The sequence below is a fragment of the Sphaerodactylus townsendi genome, linkage group LG04, assembly GCF_021028975.2.
Source record: "Sphaerodactylus townsendi isolate TG3544 linkage group LG04, MPM_Stown_v2.3, whole genome shotgun sequence".
In the NCBI taxonomy this organism is placed as follows: Eukaryota; Metazoa; Chordata; class Lepidosauria; order Squamata; family Sphaerodactylidae; genus Sphaerodactylus; species Sphaerodactylus townsendi.
In genome coordinates, this window is record NC_059428.1 from 137,528,942 (window position 1) to 137,547,682 (window position 18,741).

The window sequence follows — 18,741 nt, forward strand, 5'->3', positions numbered from 1 at the left end:
AAACCCACGGCTGGGCCGATCAACAGCTCTTGACTCTGCCAGTTAAGTATCAGCAGTAGGAGACTGTTGCCAGACTGGACTGGGACTTCCAGCAGAAAGAAAAATCCCACTAAGTCCTCACAGAACAATACCTGACGAAATGGGAATAAGGGGCACAATCTGACCAGTTCAAAAAAAGAATCAGACAACCACTTTATGGTTATAAACAAAAGAAGAGTTGGTGAGCATTGCAAACATGATAATATTGAACACCAGAATAATATTTGCTTTAAAAAAGAGCTCCTCTTACAATTCATTTCTAGTATGGGTTTTTTTTTTGGGGGGGGGGGTCTACTTAATAGGTACATCACCTTGCCTGCTGCCACTGTCCTTCCATGGGCTTTTTGTTTTATATGGAACTGCACTATATGGGTGGTAAGTCTTCACTTCAGAATCCAATGAAATCGCTCTGTAACTGTAACTGTATCGTATTGTATTATTCGATTTGTATATCGCCCTCCCCCAAAGGGCTCAGGGTGGTGAACAACAACAGCATAATAGAAGGCATGAACTGTCTCTATCCAAAGCGTTCAGCTCTTGGATTGGCAGCGCCTTCCTCTGGGCTGTCCTCTGAAGAAGAGGGCTGTCTGTCAAGAAAACAGTTTTTCTAGAATCCAGGCCTTGAGTTTTCTGGGGGGGGGGGAGGGGGGGGGCGCTAACTCCTGGTGGACCACTACGGGATGGGGAAGCTTTGCTCAACCATTTTTAGTGAGGGTCTCAAAAAAAAAAAACACTGGAGGAAGAGGGCGAAGCCATATGGTGATCAGGAGGACTTTCCCTATTCCAAAGTGATAAATCAGAGTGATAAATCAGAGTTTTCTTGAAGGATGAGGTCAGGTCAGACAGGGCCTCTTCTAGTCAAAAGATCTCCTGATGAGGAATATGGAGGATAATCATGACTGCAGACTGGAAGGACCTTCCCCCAAATACTTGTACTCTTCAGGAGTGGTGGAAAGAAACTTCGAACGGCCAGCTGTGACCTTAATTGGCAGCCAGCACTGGCATCTGTGTTCTGGACCTCTTGAGTACCGGCCCTTCGTCCTACAGATGTTCTCACATCCTAGCTAGCCGCTAAGACGAAGACACAATTAGAAAGATATCTTGATAGAGTAGCTACTGGGGAGAGGGGGCACAGGAGCTGTGGAAATATAAGCAGTTCCTACTGGAAGTGGAAGCTGGAGTGGGAACAACCAGCAATTTCCTGAATGCCAGTGCTGCGTAGAAGGTGATCTGCTATAGGTGGCAGGGAGATGGCTCTCTGTCCACACCCATCTCCATCTGACTAGTTCTTGAGCCCCTTGGGGGAGGGCGGTATAAAAGTGGAACGAATAAATAAATAAATAAATAAATAGACCAGGGGTCGGCAACCTTTACCACCCAAAGAGCCACTGGGACCAATTTTCCATGGCCCCGAAGATCTACCGAGCCAGAGAGGTGGTTGGTTTGGCCCCTCCACACACCTTTCCTTCCAGCGCTGGGAGGCAGAGGCGCCGGGCAGGGAAACCTCCTCTGCCCGACGGAGCAGACAGCTGCCTGCTCCATGGGGCAGAGTGGGGATGGTGGCTGCGGGGATGGCAGAGGAGGGATGGTGGCTGCTCTGGAGGGACATGCCCATGCTACCCTCCGACCTCCAGGCCACACGGAGCCACAGTATAAGGCTGAAAGAGCCGCATGCGGCTCCGGAGCCGGGGGTTGCAGACCCCTGTTCTAGACGGAGGCCACCCAATCAGGCATCAGGCAAATTTAACACTCTCTTTAGAACAATCTTAAATTATCTACTACCTTTCACACAGACATTCAGGGAAGATTCACAGATAAAACACTAGCTATAGCATCCAGCAAACACAAACATTTTTACTGCAACCCACTCCTCTCAGACTGCTCAGTAGGAATTCTGACTGGGACTCTGAACAAGCCACAACCCCGCAGGCTGCAGCACCATCCCTGGCAGGACCAGAGGTCACCTGAAGAACAGAACGTGGCCAAGAACAGTCTTGGATGTGAACAGCAGCACTTGGAAATTATTTACATACTGATTTGCATAAGCAGCAGCCACAACGACACATGGAACCCTAACTGTGAAACAGTGACTATTACAGGGAAACCATGATTTTAAAAAAAAGATACACTGGAAGGCACATGAATGATTAAGAAAATAAAATCTGCCCATCCAAATGAAAAGAAAGCAGAAATACTGATCGTGTTTGGAGGAGCTCTAATTAATTTCAACTGGCATAAAGTTGGGAGGGGAGAGCATGAAGTCTACTCATGACACAGGGCTAGATGAATCCTCTGTGAACACGCAGAAAGTAAATTAACTTGCTGTGCAAAAGAACAAACAACAAAGCCACATTTAAAGACCGTTATTCTGTAAAGGAAACAAAGCCAGACGTTTCTTCCGGTTGAGCGTACCTAACCCGATAATGCCTAGCGTCTCCCCTCTAATTCTTGCAGCCCCAGAGGCAACTTCCCGGATCTGCTCCACGCTCTGCACCCTCGTGCCTTCGCGCAAGGCCTGATGAAGCCAAGTCGTCCGTCTGTAGAGGTTCAGGATGTGGCACAGCGTAGAATCTGCTGTCTCTTCGACGGACGCCGCTGGGACATTACAGACTGCAATCCCTTTTGTAAGAAAACACACAGCGTTTCATCAAAAACTCCTTCAGACCCCTGGGGAGGAGCTTATAGGAAAGCTAACTACGTTCAGGCATAGTTTCAACCTACCACAACATGCACAGGACACAGCCATGCAGGGGGAAGCCATCCAGGGAATCCATTTGGTTAACCTTTTGCCAGTTTTCTCTGTTCTTCTTAACAAATATAGCTCTACACTGGCCTGTTCATTTATTTGCAGGCAGCCCAATTTCAGCATTTTACTTTACAGCATTGATTCAATCAATTATTTACATCCTGCCTTTCCCTTGTGACTCACTGTGGCTTACATTTCCAAATGCAGAAACATACAAAACGCAATAAAGCCCCAGTAAGCCCCGACCCCAAGTAAATGTCTGCCACTCGCGCCCCTTTAAAAGCCCTAGTGAATAAAACAGGCTTTAAAAGCCTCTCAAACATTTTTAAAGCGGGCATTAATAAAACTGAGTTTAAGCAAATCAGCATATAAGTTATTAAGATGAGCAATGGATTCAAATTGAAGGCAGATATCCACAAACAACAAAAAGTGTGTCTACTCTCGGCATAATTGTTTTGTCCCACAAGAAGAAGAAGAAGAAGAAGAAGAAGAAGAAGAAGAAGAAGAAGAAGAAGAAGAAGAAGAAGAAGAAGAAGAAGAAGAAGAGAGAGAGAAGAAGAAGAGAGAGAGAAGAGGTTTGGATTTATATCCCCCCTTTCTCTCCTGCAGGGGAGACTCAAAGAGGGGCTAACAATCTCCGCTTGCTCTTCCCCCTCTGGCATACAAGCGCCCTGTGAGGTGGGTGGGGCTGAGAGCTCGAGAAGCTATGACTAGCCCAGGGTCACCCAGCTGGCGTGTGTGGGAGTGCACAGGCTAATCTGAATTCCCCAGATAAGCCTCCACAGCTCAGGCGGCAGAGCAGGGAATCAAACCCGGTTCCTCCAGATTAGATACATGAGCTCTTAACCTCCTACGCCACTGCTGCTCCTATGCCACAACATTTTCACTTTCTGAGAAGGCCAACACAATAAGCCATCTTCACATGCAGTGGAACACATCAGGCTCTTGAGTGGTATTTCTGCACACCCTGTGCAAACTAACACAGTTCCCCAGGCTTTTCATGGTGCCTTGAGAGGAAAGGCCTTGTAATATTGCAGATGAAGAAGCCTGGTTTTGAGCAGATCTCTGAGTGGACCTGTGGATCTGTGCAGATGGGGAGGCAACCTGGCTGGTACAACACCAGCAGAACTTCCACAGCCAAGATTTGATAAATGTTGTGCACAAATTAAAAACCATTTAATTCATGAAGCTAAAATAACAGTAGGAGCAACAGGATGCAATATAAAAACAATTTCAAGAAGGGAAAATATTGCCAGATTGCACGCTCATCACTGAATACAATCAGAAACATTTGCATGAATATTTAAAAAGTTTTTTAAAACCTAAAGTGCAAACTCAAGTGTTCTCCTTCGGTGGCTTGGAGCCAAAAAGGGCAGGAAAGAAACAAAACTGCCCAGTCTTTCCAACTTTTTCTCTGAAGTGGACAACCAGCCATCTGTGGATGTGCAGGCACTAAAACCCTGAAAGTGCAACTAATTCACACTCCAGGTCTGTGCAGAAGAGGGGCCTTCAAAAATCACATTTGGGCAAGGCAAGTTATTAATCACAAAGCACCACTGGTTACCTGCTTGCATTGAAACACTGGATGCGTTCAGCTTCATTCTGTCCACTGCTTTTCTCCCATAGCACTTAGCTTGGGCGTTTCCATGGCAGAGGAAAGCGGCTGGAGTGGCTTCAGCGCCCGACCGAAGATTCCTAAGGATCCGTCCGCGGGGACCGGTCGAAGCGGTCAGCGGCTGTGTAGGCGCCCGGTAGCCCGCCTGACCCGGCTTGTCCCTGGGCCTCCGGCGTCGCGAAGGCCTGGGGACAACTACGCCCCAACCTCTTGCGCCTGCTTTCGAGGCGGCAGGGCAGAGAACTTACGGAAACAGGCCTGGCGTGCCGACGCAGAAGGCATGGAAGTAGTGCGAGTGAATGCATTGGGGGGAGTGGTGAAGCCGCTGCCGTTAAGCTGCGGCAGCGGCTTCACTGTGGCGTTTCTCCAAGAGCTAGGAAGCGTTCTGGGGAAGCGCCCGGCTCCAAACAGGCCGAGGCGAGTGGCGAGGCTGCATGCAGCTGCATGCCTGATCGCGAATGGCGGCCTGGAGGCGGTGTTTTACCGTCTCCAGGCGATCGGCCTTCCTGCCCGTCTTGGAAGCTTGGCCTTACATATTTCTCCTCTCCTCCATTTTATCCTTACAAGAATCCTGTAAGGTAGGCTGGGCTGAGAGAGTGTGACTGGCCTCAAGTCACCAAGTGAGCTTCCACAGCAGAGTGGGAATTCGAACCTGGGTCTCTTAGATGCTAGTCCAAAACTTCCAACCACTCTACCATGCTGGCTCTCCACACATGAGCTGCTGGGACATGAACCTCCCCCACCCCTCGAACATTTACATCATTTAATTTCAAGAGAATTACAAGACCCCAAACAGTCACCTTTGTGGCCTTTTGATTTGATTCTGATGTTTTTGTTATACTGTTTTTATTTTGTGAGCCATCTCCAATAAGGCTCTGGAGAAGTGTCACACACATTTTCTAAATTACCAAGCATTTACTTCCAAATATATGATTCCCCATATTTCTGCTCTCTATTTCCCTTTTTTTTTTAAAAAAAAACATATCCAATTGAATTTTTATATATATAGGCATGTTCCAGTTACTACATCCTTCCCATGGTTACCCACCACTGTTATCCTCAATCCCATAATCATCCCTAGAAACAGGCACTTTTAATTTGCACAGTCTTCATCTAGTTCAGCCACATCACTAGAAATTCTTAAATGTTACAGGGACAGGATGTGACATATTTTCTTCGGCTCTAGGAGCTAGCCCGAAAATTTAGAAGCGGAGCTCATTTTCCAGCCCTCAAGGTTTTGTATTTTAATGACTATATTTTCAAATCCAAATCCAAATTATTTATTTATGGTCAACGGCCAGAACAAGATAAAAATACACGATTCAGCAACAATAAAACACAGGTCAGAGACAGTACATAATCTGTATTGCTGACAGAGAGGATGTTTGCGGGAATTAAATAATTTATATATAAAAAACTTTGGACTATATTTTCTAATTAATACTACCACAAACCTAACCCTGAACTCTTTTGTTTCTCATCATTTTATTGAAGCCATGATAAAATTGTTGTAGTATGTAAATAAAGTTAGGGTAACCATGTTTTTCCACACCACAACAAAAAGCTATCATTAGAACCTAAACTACCTCCCCCAATTTCTCATGAATTCGTTGTTGTTTTAAAAGGCTCTGTTTAATTTTGGGTTGCCAACTCTGGGATGAGTAATTTCTGTGGATCTGGGAGTGGAGCCTGGCTGGGAAGGGAACTCAGTGGGGTATAACACTGTACAGCAGTGGCGTAGTGGTTAGGAGCAGGTGCATTCTGATCTGGAGGAACCGGGTTTGATTCCCAGCTCTGCCGCTTGAGCTGTGGAGGCTTATCTGGGGAATTCAGATTACCCACACATGCCAGCTGAGTGACCTTAGGCTAGTCACAGCTTTTCAGAGCTCTCTCAGTCCCACCCACCTCACAGGGTGTTTGTTGTGAGGGGGGAAGGGCAAGGAGGTTGTAAGCCCCTTTGAGTCTCCTACAGGAGAGAAAGGGTGGGGGATATAAATCCAAATTCTTCTTCTTCTACAGTTCACCCTCCAGGAGAACTGATCTCGATTGTCTGGTAATAAGCTGTAATTCTGGAAGCTTTCCAGGCCTCACCTGGAGGTTGGCAAGACTAGTTTAAGTGACTATTGGAGCCATCCTGGAAAGCCACTTGTTAAGAAATGAATTCACCTATCAACATTGAATACAACATATGAACAAGCATGACAAGGACTTTATGCACACATGCGTCCTTGTCAGAGGTGTCCGTCCTGTTTGAGCCTGCAGGCACATCTCTTTTAAAAAGGTGTATCTGAACTTGGTCTCCCTCCCCTTCACTCATTCCATTTTACCTCAGACAATTATGCTAGAGACATTTTTTTAAGTTCGACAAGTAAAACAAGTGAGGATAAAATGGAGGTATGAGACAAAACGAATGTACTACCTAGATCTCCAGCAGATTTGATGTCAATGTTATCAAAGCCACTTCCAATTCGAACAATTATTCGAAGTGCTTTAAACTTTTCCAGATCTTCACGCGTTAAAGTGATGGTATGATACATCAGCGCACCCACTGCTTCATTGAGTACCTGGGAAACAAAGAAATAAGACAGTCCACTTAGCTTCTCTTCACAGCATGTGAGATGACACAGGAACAAAGAAACAGACGTCCCTCTCTCTTCATCCAATGACGGTTCGCCCATTCAGATGACCAAGCAGCCTGGGATATTGGGCCAAGCGGCAAAGTCTTCACTCCCACTGGCTTCAGCACACACAGAGACACACAGGAGAGGCAGCCACAGGTCACATGATCTCAACCAGAGGCATCCTGGCTATAGTAGGGTCAGCGCTGGCAACCTCAACAGACATCACTAAGCACTGGAATAATCCACCATCGACCTGCATTCAGCAGCTCCAGGGGCTGCTGCGGAAGAGCAGGAAGTAGCTGAACAGTTAATCCACCTGCCATTGAGAGCCTAATCCACAGGGTGGGGGAGAAGGGGCGAGGAGGAGTTTGGATTCATATCCCATCTCTCTCTCTTGTAAGGAGGCTCAAGGTGGCTTACAAACTCCTTTCTCTCCCTCTCCCCACAGCACACACAGGAAGCGAATCTGGTTCACCAGATAAGACTCCGCTACTCACGTGAAGTCAAACCCAGTTCTCCAGATTAGAGTCCACCTGCTCTTAACCACTTAACCACTACACTATGCTGGCTGGGCTGGGCTGGGCTGGGCTGGGCAGGGAAGGAGAAGCTCTGCCCCTGATGGAAACTGGCTCAGCCCAGCAACATCTCCACTATTTCCCTGATGCAACTCGAGTGAGATGCCCTGCTTGGTCTGGAAGGGGGGCAGTTCACCCTCCCTTTGCAAACCACAAATGCCACCAGCATCTGTAGCCTTTGGAAGAACAGTCCCCCTTTGCCCAATGTACTGCTGCCGCTTTTATGTAAAGGTCAAAAACCGCCACCACTGTCAGATTTCGATTTCAGTGACCCGATAGCCTGAGAGCAACTTTTAGGAAGCACTGAACACCTGCCATGCTCCAAAATTCTATTGTGGCAGTTTTGACTTGCTCGGTTACTTCTGCTGAAAAATCACTTTAAACAAAGTTCAAAACAGCATACGGACTTCGGGCTGGGAAGAACAGCAGCTGCTGTCACTCCACCTGGATGCCTGCTTTCCTCCCCAGCCCCATTTTAGTTACTAGGATAGACAAAATGTCACCAACAGGTACACAATTTCACGTATGATGCTGACACGTACGTGATGCTAATGCGCCCCCCTCCCACTGTTCCATCCTGTTGCTGGGAAGGGGGAAGAAGAGTATGGAAATGGGGGAGGGGGGGAATGCCTTTGTGGAAGAGACTCTGCTTGGCATGTAGATGATCCTAAATTCAATCCCTGCATCTCCAGCTAAAAGAATAAAGTGGTGGGTGACAGGAAAGACCCTTTCCTGCCGGAGACCCTGAAGAGCCTCAGCTGCTCTGGGTAGACAAAACCGGCCTTGATAGACTGATGGTCTGATTCAGTATATATGTGTAACCTACCTCACAGGGTTGTTGTGAGGATAAAATGGAGAACAACAGTGTAAGGCACTTTGCATGCCCACTAGGGAGAAAAACAGGGTTCATATGAACTAAATAAAATGTAAAAATACTGTGTCCAAACCAAGTGGAAGCACAGGAATAATCCACCATCGACCTGCATTCAGCAGCTCCAGGGGCTGCTGAACCACTTTGCAGAACCAGAGCTGAGTCCAGTAGCACACAGACTGGGCAGCCCCAAGGACAACACTGAATCCGAAGGAGCAGGAAAGGGGAGCTGCTGCCCAGCCTCCTGGGGTGGCACGGCGCTCATTCACCGCCTGCCCCACTTGTCTCTTCTGCCGCCGACAGTTGCAGGATCCAATCACAAGCAGTCTGATCTGTTTCACCACCCAGACGAAGCTTGTGGTCTGGCCCTTGCCCCCCCCCCCCTCACAAATATTTCAATCCAAGTTGCGTGAAATTATCATGAGGACATTCTTTAAAATTTGTGTACTAAATATAAATCCAAATAAAATGCCCCCAAATTGCTGTTTAGGTCACCAGAAAACCTTATCACTGCTGTTCATAGTTTCTGGTAGGGCCCAGGAAAAAAAACTGGGAACATTCAGACAACTTCCCCACCTCTCCGCAAAAAAAAAATTATATCCCCAAGGGAGACAAAAAGAAAAGTGATGGGAACACTGAAAAAAACCTCCACTGAAATATTTTCACTTGTAGAATGAGTGAGTTTCTCACATTCAAAATGTATAGCATAAAAGAGTCTGAGCACTTCTTCAATTTTTCCAAAGAAAAAATTGGGTATTTGGGGAGCATTGGGGGGAAAAAAACCTTCTTAATAGTGCAGACATACACAATATTTTCAAGACTTTGTTCAACTCTAAATAATTTTGGCAACAATAATATGCTATAATGTGTTTTATGATAACGCATTACTACAGATTATTAAAGATTTCACTATTTTCAATGTTATAAAGTGCAGTTTAATATCCAGACATAAGCCAGTTCTACTTACTATGACTCCATGACTGAGATTCTGTTCAAATATTACTGTCTTTTGTTTACTACAGAATGTTTCTACCTTTAGTTCTGATTTTTCCTACCTCTCAGATGGCAAAGATTAAAGATACATGTACTATGGTAGTACAGAGTGCAGCATTCTACAACTCTTCCTCGAGTACTGAATTTATTTACAAATGAATATATTCATAATTATAATTATTCCAGGGCCAGGAATCGCCAGCATGTTGCTTCTGGTGGAGTTGTATGGGGGTTGTATTGAGAGAGGCAGTCCCACAAAATGATGGTCCCCAACTGTTTAGGGCGTTAGCCCCAAAACCATTAGCTTGTTCTGGTGTTCAACTGGTAGCCAGCACCATTGGCGAAGTACAGGCTGAATATGCGGAATTGTGCAATTTTATATGCTAAGTTAATAATGCTTTTCCTACTATTAAATCAGTAAAAGACATTTCAGATTGACAGAAAAATATGTATTATCGTATATACTTGTGTATAAGTTGACCCGCATATAAGTTGAGGCACCTAATTTTACCACAAAAAACTGGGAAACTTATTGACTTGCATACAAGTCGAGGGTGGGAAATGCAGCAGCTACTGGTAAATTTCAAAAATAAAAATAGATACCAATAAAATTACATTAATTGAGGCATCAATAGGTTAAATGTTTTTGAATATTTATTTCAAAGAAATACAGTAAACTAGCTCTGTAAGCCCTGATTCTCCCTTTAAATCCACTCAGAAGGGGGGGGGGTGTGAATCTGGGGAAAATTTAAGGTGCCTGTCAGGGGAGGAATGATAGCCTGAAATTTTGGTGCCGCTAGCCTAAAAACTGTGCTCCCTGGCGTCCGACAAAGTAAAAACCCTAAAATATTTTTTTAAATGCACGTCACTTGAATATAAGTTGAGGGGGGCTTTTTCAGCACAAAAAAAATGCTGAAAAAGTCGACTTATATACGAGTATATATGGTACTTCATTTCAAATTTTCTTTACATTTCTGTGTCCCCCCCTCCAAATGGGAACAAACTGGGGGGAGGGTTCCACTCATAGTTTACAAATTTCTGGAAATTTTACATTTCTGCTTTGAGATCACTGCTAAATCAATTCAAACTGTTCCAGTCCTGACGCTTCCCTTCATTGTTAGGACTGGCCATTCAACCCTTAGTCTCCGCTTCCTATCATTTAACCAACTTCTAATTCCTAACAGGACTGGCATTATTATCCTTGAATTGCTAAGCTTACTCAGTCGTCTTGGGTGAGGGGTCGTCTCTATGTATGTATTATCCACTGGATAACCTCACCCACATCCTTGTTAACTCACTCAAAAAACTTCAGAAGCTTGGTAGGACTGGAGTCCCTATTGAAGCAGGCCGACTGATTCATTCCTCAATGTACTTAACAATTTTCTCTTTAATAAGATCATTGCCCTTCCTCTAACCACATAGTGGGCAGGGCTGCTAAAACTGCCCTCCCAGGCAGGAAAAGCCAATCAGCAGGGCCCAGTCATCTGTGGGCCCCGAGATGGCTAGGGTGGGTCATAACTGGCTCAACTTTGCATGGCTGTATCTAATAAGCCACAAGTTGGCCTTAAGCAGACAGACTGCAGAAGTAAAGAAATCCCCTGGTTTGCAGAAAGACCTCACTTAAAAGAGGGGGGAAACGGACTTATTTGGGATTAACCTTCTCCCCACAAAAATTAACAGCATCACTGGGCTTATGTGAAGAAAACGTTCCAGCTTTACCTTTTCATGAATTTCTTGTGTGGACTGTGCGTCACAAAATGCAACCGTGGCAACGTCCTTCAAGATGGGCATTTCTACGGTACAGTCTCTGCCGTCCAGCAGGGCTACCAGAGGGCGTGGGTGCATGGGCCCATTCATGATTGGTGGTCGGATGCCTAAAATACATTAAGAAAAAATACTGTTATATATGCAAGACGTTACATTTTCAAGAAAGATGGTTTCAACAAAATTTATTTTCTGAAGTTTCTAGAAGGAGAAAAGGGCAGTTCTTAAAAATAAGTCCTTGGTCGAATTAGTATGTTGCGGCTTATGAAGAAACAGAAATCGGGAACTGGCCCACAGTCTCAGGTCTTATGCAGCAGGTAAATAAACACGGAACGCTCTGGTGCCAGGCCTCATGCAAAGTATTTTGCATGCATGTATGTATTAATTAATATTCATTTATATAATATTAAATGTATATACCACCCTCCTCAAGGACTATGCCAGGCAAGCCTGGGGGTGGCCACTTGCCTGGTTCCTGGAGGGTGCTAGAGCCACCTGCAAACACTGCACAATGCTTCCCACACCAGCAAACACAAGAAGACACTACACGTCACAGGCCCACAACTGACCATAGTCGGAAGCCCTGGAAAAGGCAGATTAGGAAAAACGTTGTGGGCCGATACATTTGAGGGCTAATTTGAAAGGCTGCAGCAAAGGAACGCTTCAGCGCTTGTCAATGGGCATTTCCAAAGACATTTATTAAAAGTTTTCAGGTCTTCCTGAGTGTAAGGCCGGGCCATGGCTTGGAAACAGCTATTCACTTGTCTGGGGGGCTGGCGGGCTCTCTCGGGAATTCCTCTGCTGGCTTATTTGCCAGGCCAGTTCCCACCCCACAGTCACTTTGCCATTCTCCTCCCTCCCATTATGTACCACAGTTATCCCTTCCACACTGCGACTTTCCCCATCACAGTTTTGATAGATCGTGGGTTGGCATAAGAAATTAAATGGGAATTTGGGGGGAGTTTTGCAGACGCTGAAGACAACACAGAAAGGCCAACAGATGACCCCAAAAAGTTTAGAAACACAAAAAATATACGTATAGTATTATATAATATCAACATATTTTATCTATTAATGCCATAAATATACACAATTTCTTTTTTAAAGTTAAAATAAGAGATAAAGAAAGAATTCAGACTTCTCTGGTACAAAGGGAGGACCAAAATTTTTTACGTGGATTTCCAGATCGTGGGGGGTGGGGCGGCGCTGGGCCCCCAACCTCAGTGATGTGGAAGGGGCAACTGTGTTCTCTCTTTTATTCTTTTTGCAAATCCTTCTTGATGCAACTCTCTTCCCCCACCCCTCCCGTCCCATCCCTCTCTGCTCATCTTGTCCCTATTTCCCCCTTGGCCCTTTCTCAGTTCAGGAACTCAACTCTGCAAGGCAATCTGTGAGCACGTGCAGGCTGCGTCTCTCAGCACCAAGACAGAGGGGGGTTCAGAGCTGCCCCCAGCCCCTCAGAGGGCTGACGGAGAGAATGCAAACCCGAGGGGAGGTGGGATGGACCCTCCCCTTCCTGGCACACCCAGGTCTTCAAAGTTTATCTGCCCTTCCCTCCTTCCAGTTCAGCTTGTATAAAATCTACCGGGATCCTCCGTTTCACAAAACCTTTTCACCCTGGATTAAGTGAATGCCCAGTCAGCTCCTTTAAGCCAATTTAGCAATATTTATCAGCTGGAAAACTACAACAAATGCTGCGCCTGTTCCAGGCTTTTGCAGTGCAGAACATTGTATAGTCAACATTCAGCACCACAAAAAGCTCAGCAACGAATTTATTTGAAAGCACCAATTTTGGGAGGAAAGAAAAGCATTTAGAAACTTTCTGTTCCATCTTTAACCAGAAGAGACAGTTCCGGGTCATGCCAGACAAACTCTGCCCCCGCCTCAGCACCAGGCAGAAAGCATTTCTGTTCACATGCAAGGAAGGACAAGGATGCTTTCCCAGCACAGCATTATGGGGGTCCTTCTTAGAAAGACTCCCCAATCGCAATAGAGGGTTTTTCATAGGTGAGAGAGAAGGCTCCAGTATGTAAACAAAGTGTTGCCCCAGTGTTGACTGCAACTCCCAGTTCCAAACAAACACTCCACACGGCAGAATCTGCAAAAGCAGAGTCAAAACACACAGCCCAACCCCCACCCCTGCCCAAAAGTTCATATTGGGTGCCCTATGCTTTTCCAGTGGTTTCTCGGACTACAAAGTCAAAGTTCATTTTTAAAACTTGCAAACTAATGGCAGACCTCCATGACCCCCTACCAACCTGACATTTCTTAAACTGGGGTTCAGTTTCAGAGTCATTAATTCCACTTCTCAGCTATTTACAATCTTCAGTAATGGCAGACAACAGAGATATTCAGCCTCCTGCAATCTTGAACCAAAGCTTTTAAAGGTCTTATCCACTGGCTGCCTCTCTCTGTATCCACGATCGAGTTCAATTTTTTACTAAAAATTAAACACAAAAAAAAAATACAGTAAGACAACATTAAGGATCTGACAACTGCAAAGCCCAGAAGTTCAAACTTACAAGTTCTCACGGAATCTGCTCTCCCCCTGCCGGGCAGCTCTCCTCCACTCCTGTTCCATTGACACCAGCAGAACACAAAGATACACACTTGTTGTTCACTGCCACCACAACCGACCAACAAGGGGCGTGAGAGAGTCCCATTTTATCCCCAGCCAGAGGCATATGGGGGGAAATGGCACCCAGGGACAACTCCTTCTCCAGGCAAGCCCTCCTGGGGGATGGGGCTCAGGGGCGGGGATCTGGGGCACCAAAATACGCCGCTGCCTCCATGCAGGCCGGCTTTTGAAAACTGGCCTGAAGGGGTGCGGGGGATGGGGCTCAGGGAAGCAGGGCCGACCCCCCCCTGCACTAGGTGGCGGGGCTTGGTGGTACTGAGCCACACCCCCAGCCTGCCTACATGCCAGCAAAAGTCCGCCTGCATGAGGCTCGGCGCCCCCGAGTCACGCCTCCAAGTGCAGAAGGCTGTGGCCCCACGCCACCGCCTTCCTTCAGGCCGTCTCCTGGGACAGAAGGAGATGGCCTGCAGGGAGGTTGGAGGCGGGGCTTGGCAGCTTGATGACCTCATGTCCCTAGGGTGGTATGCCACTGTCCCCAGCCACTGGGGTAAGTGTACATCTTCTGATCAATATGAAACAAAGAGGCAAGGACAAGCACGGGAAGCAAGAAGGCTTCCCCTGCCCCCTCTCCCACCCCTTGTATTTGAAAGCTTCTTCCAAAATGGAGAGACAGGAAGCCATTGATGAAGATCAAGAAGAGTGGGCTTTATAGACAGGAGAGGTCTGAAAAGGTCTTCCTTGGTAATATTGCAAGGGTGAGATCTGTCAGTCGCAAGAATGTGGTATGTGTGCATTCTCCAGTACCTAGAACAGTTCAGTAAGTGCAAACAAACAAAAAGCATCTGGGAGACCACTTTGTTTTTATAGTTGGCACCCAAGGAAAAAATAATACTCAGAAAGCCTAATGGAGCTACGTCAGCTGAAGATCCAGTGAGAAGCTTTGAATGTGCAGATTTCTGGAGTTTAAGCGAGGGCCTTATCAGTTGTCACATTCATTAGTTTAACTGCTTTTAATCTGCTAGCCGCTGCTGAAACCAACCAGTGACACAGACACTTTCTTGCAACTACACATGTCATGAATACCCAAAGATCTACTTCCCTCCTAGGTGCTGGCTGATATTTTGGGTACTATTACATCTTCTTCCCAATTGTCCTTTGTGAAATCACAGACAATTAACAATATTTATGGACAGGCAATACGCTGAAGACAAAGATTTTTTTGCCTATAGTGTCAAGCAATGTCAAGTTATTCAGAAACTACTTTTAAATATTTCCTTAACTGAGAGACGAAAATATTTTTACTCTGGTCATTAAGAGTGAACCTTTTTCTCCTACACACTATCTCCACCTAAAAAAAACCCCTAAAAAACCCCACCCCCTAAAAAAACCCCACCTAAAAAAAACCCTGAATATGGAGCTGCTGGACGCCCTTTATTTTTATGCTAGTATTTTTATATTGTATTTATGAGATCTAGCTTTTACTGTTTTATCGCTGCTTTTAAAGATTAAGCCACTTTATGTTATATTATGTTTATTGTTGTACACCGCCCGGAGCCCCTCGGGGATAGGGCGGTATAAAAATCTAAATAATAATAATAATAATAATAATAATAATAATAATAATAATAATAATAATAATAATAATAATAATAATAAAACATCATCATCATCATCATCATCTTGAAATATTCACATTCTCAATGAATATGAGGGCACTATAACTTATGCAAAGTTGTTAGATCCTACCATGCTAAGTAGCATATCGAGCAACAAGTGCTCTCCAGAAGTTCCGGTCTTGGGTGAGTGTTTCAGCCTCTTCCCATGCAATATTGGATGTAATTTAAATCAGTAAAACGAGATTTAAATCATGATTTTCTACATAAAGACTAATTCTTTCTGGTACAATCTTAATATTCTTGAACTGAGTCTCTTTTGTGGACTGCTGCGATTATAGATGTTCTCCTCCAGGGAGAGAATATGACAAACCTCAGGCTATCCACACCAAGATCCCAAGACTTGTGCAATATTCTGCTCAAAAGGCTTCACTTTCCTTCTTACTGTTTGCCCCTACCTCCTTACACTTAGCTCCTTGTGCAGATCTATTCCTCTAAAATCAATCTTCTAGTTATCTAAATTTCTTGAAACTTAGCAATTCAGAGGTAAGGGATTGATTGGCAAATGGTATTAAGACATTTCTCTCGACTCTGTGCGTTTACTTTATAACATTTTTAATGTGAAGAAGAGGCATGTTATCTCTGCAGACACAAATTCACAATTTGAGCACTGCATAATAAAACATCTCTGATAATATCTTCTAGATAGAAAGACTGCCCAAAATAATCTTACAGAAACCTCTGAAAGAGAATGACATGGATCAATTAATCTATTTAACAAAAAAAAATTAAACACTGCATAGAGTCTCAGGCTGCATAATTAAAAACTGATCCTTATTTCATGATGATTAACCTTTGGACTATAATGCATCTTAAACAGAAAACTATCTTTAGTTAAGACTTTTCCTCACAAAGCATTTTATTATTTAAAAAACTGATTTAAATTTTAAAAAACACCCAAATTTAAATTTTAAAATCTGATTTTTATCCACCCTGATTAATTTCAAACAGCTTAACAAACAGCATTGGTGACATACATAGAAATTCTGCCTCCAAATCTAAAAACAAGGTCCGGGTTCCCTATACACAACACAAGAAGTGACTGATCCATCCGTTACAAAGCATGGAACTGATTCCTTTTCTAATTTTGCATGAAGACTGCAAAACAAGACAAGACACGATCCTTCCATCTCCTTCTCCTGGCTACATGGCGCCTTATAATTCTTCAGTCCAGGGTGTGTACTCAGAACAATTATGTAAACTTACAGATCTTCCAGGTTGGTTAAGCAAAACCTCCAACTCACAAACTGAATTCTGATAATCACATTTGGACGTCACGCTGCAATCTTACACACTATGCTTCTGTCAAGTGCAACAGACAACTTTTTGTTCTGAAAACCCAACTGTATTGTGGACATTATTTTTAAGCTGTATTTTTTACAGACTGGTTTGGAAAAACAGTAGTATTTTAAGCAATATCGTTCGAACACATTTGAGTGGACTGAAAAATACCACTGAGAATCCACATTAGCACATGCAGTTGTCTGCTATGTCTCAAGGCATCGACTCTGTATGATTTGCAGGCCCAACATCTGACCTACCTTTCATTTGCTAACATCTGTTTGAAAAGTCCATGTAATTCTTTATCTTTTCTGTTTTCCCCTCAAAACAAATGCTTGAATTCTCTTTTTTCTGAAAAATACATGAATGTGAGAAAAGCACAATACTTGTGAGTAACCCTACACATGACAAATCCAAGTATGTGAAGCAGATTCATAAAACAGTAGAAAAAAATTAATTTCCCCACTTTTAAGATATTTCTGTGAACAAGGGTTTAATTCCAATAGAAGTCTCTTTTCAAAAAGCTGGATTCCTTTAAAATGCAATTTTTCCGGATGTAATGTATCAATAATCTTAAAAGCAAATTAATTCATTAAACATAAGTTACCATCAGCTAGAGATTATTTCAGATTGATCATGGAATCTGTTGCTTTGGTTGCAAAATGAGTACCCCTCTGGATTGTGCCATCCCCTCTACCCCATCTATTCATGTAGATGTAACAGAAGTTTTTGAAATTATGCGCATCTGCACAATGGTGTACTCTGCTCTCAGTACCCTTGAAATAAGGGATACCACAAATTCTTCAAAGTAAGTCAAGTTAGCATTTCGTTTATGGTGTACTTATGAACAGTGCCAAACTGCTGAAACTTTTCCTCCAGCGTGTATCACACAACACCACTGATAGGTTGTACAGATTAGCCTTTTATAAGCCAGGAATCTCCACCACCAGCTCAGAAAGTGGGACTACTAATCCACCTTGGAACTGGAAAAACTGCATAACTGTATCATCCTAATGCTGAAAGAGCTGCTTGGGCTAGCCCTGTTTCCTGGCACAATTCAATGTGCTGGTTCTCACCAAAAGGACTGTTTGGGTCCATTCCAACCTGGTTTCAGGCTGCTTGTAGGACCGGAATGGCCTTGGTTGCCATGATGGCTGACTATGCAGTGGAAGGACAGCGGGATGGGACCTGGTTAATTTTCCTGGACCGCCCAGCAGATTTCAATACCATTGATCAGGGAATCCTTCCAGCCAGCCTTTAGGGTTTGAGACTGGGAAATCCTGCTTTGTGGCTCAGCTAGATGTGTGTCTAGTAACACCTTAGAAACCCACATGATTTTTCAGATATCAGCTTGCAAGAGTCAGTCAACGCTCCCTTGGCCAGATAGTAGTCAGAATGGAGATCTAAGTCATTCTATCCCAGCCAGAAGGCAGGAGGGGTGATGCACAGAATGGAAAGTCCTTATTAAGCCGGGGGGGGGGGGGGGGGCATTGTTCTGAACTTGTGAATAAACTCAAGTTCCACAAGCTCCCAGTGTGATTTCCCCTTGAAGTCTCTTTGCTTGAGGGCTGCAACTCTTAGGTCAGCAACAGAATAATCAGGAAGATTACAATGTTCTCCCACTGGTTTTTGAGCACTGCGGTTTTTAATCCCAGGTTTATGTCCATGTACTATTGTGGGTAAGGACTGACCTGCTTGTCTGATGTAGAGCATGTGGAGGGGCACTGCTGACATTTGATATCATGCATAACGCTGAAAGTTGAGCAAGTGAGCGAACCAGAGGTGGAGGGTAGGTGTGGTCAGGTCTGCATGGGAGCAGAGCTGGCATCCTGGTTTGTTGCAGGCCCTGGTCCCAGAGTCCATGCCCACATTAGGAAGGGCACAGCTGTGGGGGAGAAGTTGTTTCAGGTTAGGAGGCTGTCTGTGGGCAAGAAAAGGGTTTTCTCCCCACATCTGTCAGAGAGGAATATGGGTATAGGTCCAGT

The 18,741-nt window shown here is 44.6% G+C and overlaps 1 protein-coding gene across 5 annotated transcripts in view; it reads right to left on the bottom strand.

The window, feature by feature from the left end:
• CTBP1 (C-terminal binding protein 1) overlaps positions 1–18,741 on the bottom strand; it is a 43,852-nt gene that overhangs the window by 10,999 nt on the left and 14,112 nt on the right. For 2 of the 5 annotated variants that reach the window (XM_048493408.1, XM_048493409.1), the window contains 5 exons: positions 17,017–17,107; positions 13,483–13,664; positions 11,180–11,334; positions 6,820–6,964; positions 2,452–2,658 (listed from right to left, as the gene is read on the bottom strand). In XM_048493408.1, coding sequence (XP_048349365.1) covers positions 2,452–2,658; positions 6,820–6,964; positions 11,180–11,334; positions 13,483–13,489 — 514 coding nt within the window. In that variant the 5' untranslated portion in view covers positions 13,490–13,664; positions 17,017–17,107. The remainder of the gene's footprint in view (positions 1–2,451; positions 2,659–6,819; positions 6,965–11,179; positions 11,335–13,482; positions 13,665–17,016; positions 17,108–18,741) is intronic. The other 3 variants (XM_048493407.1, XM_048493406.1, XM_048493410.1) reach the window with 2 other exon arrangements.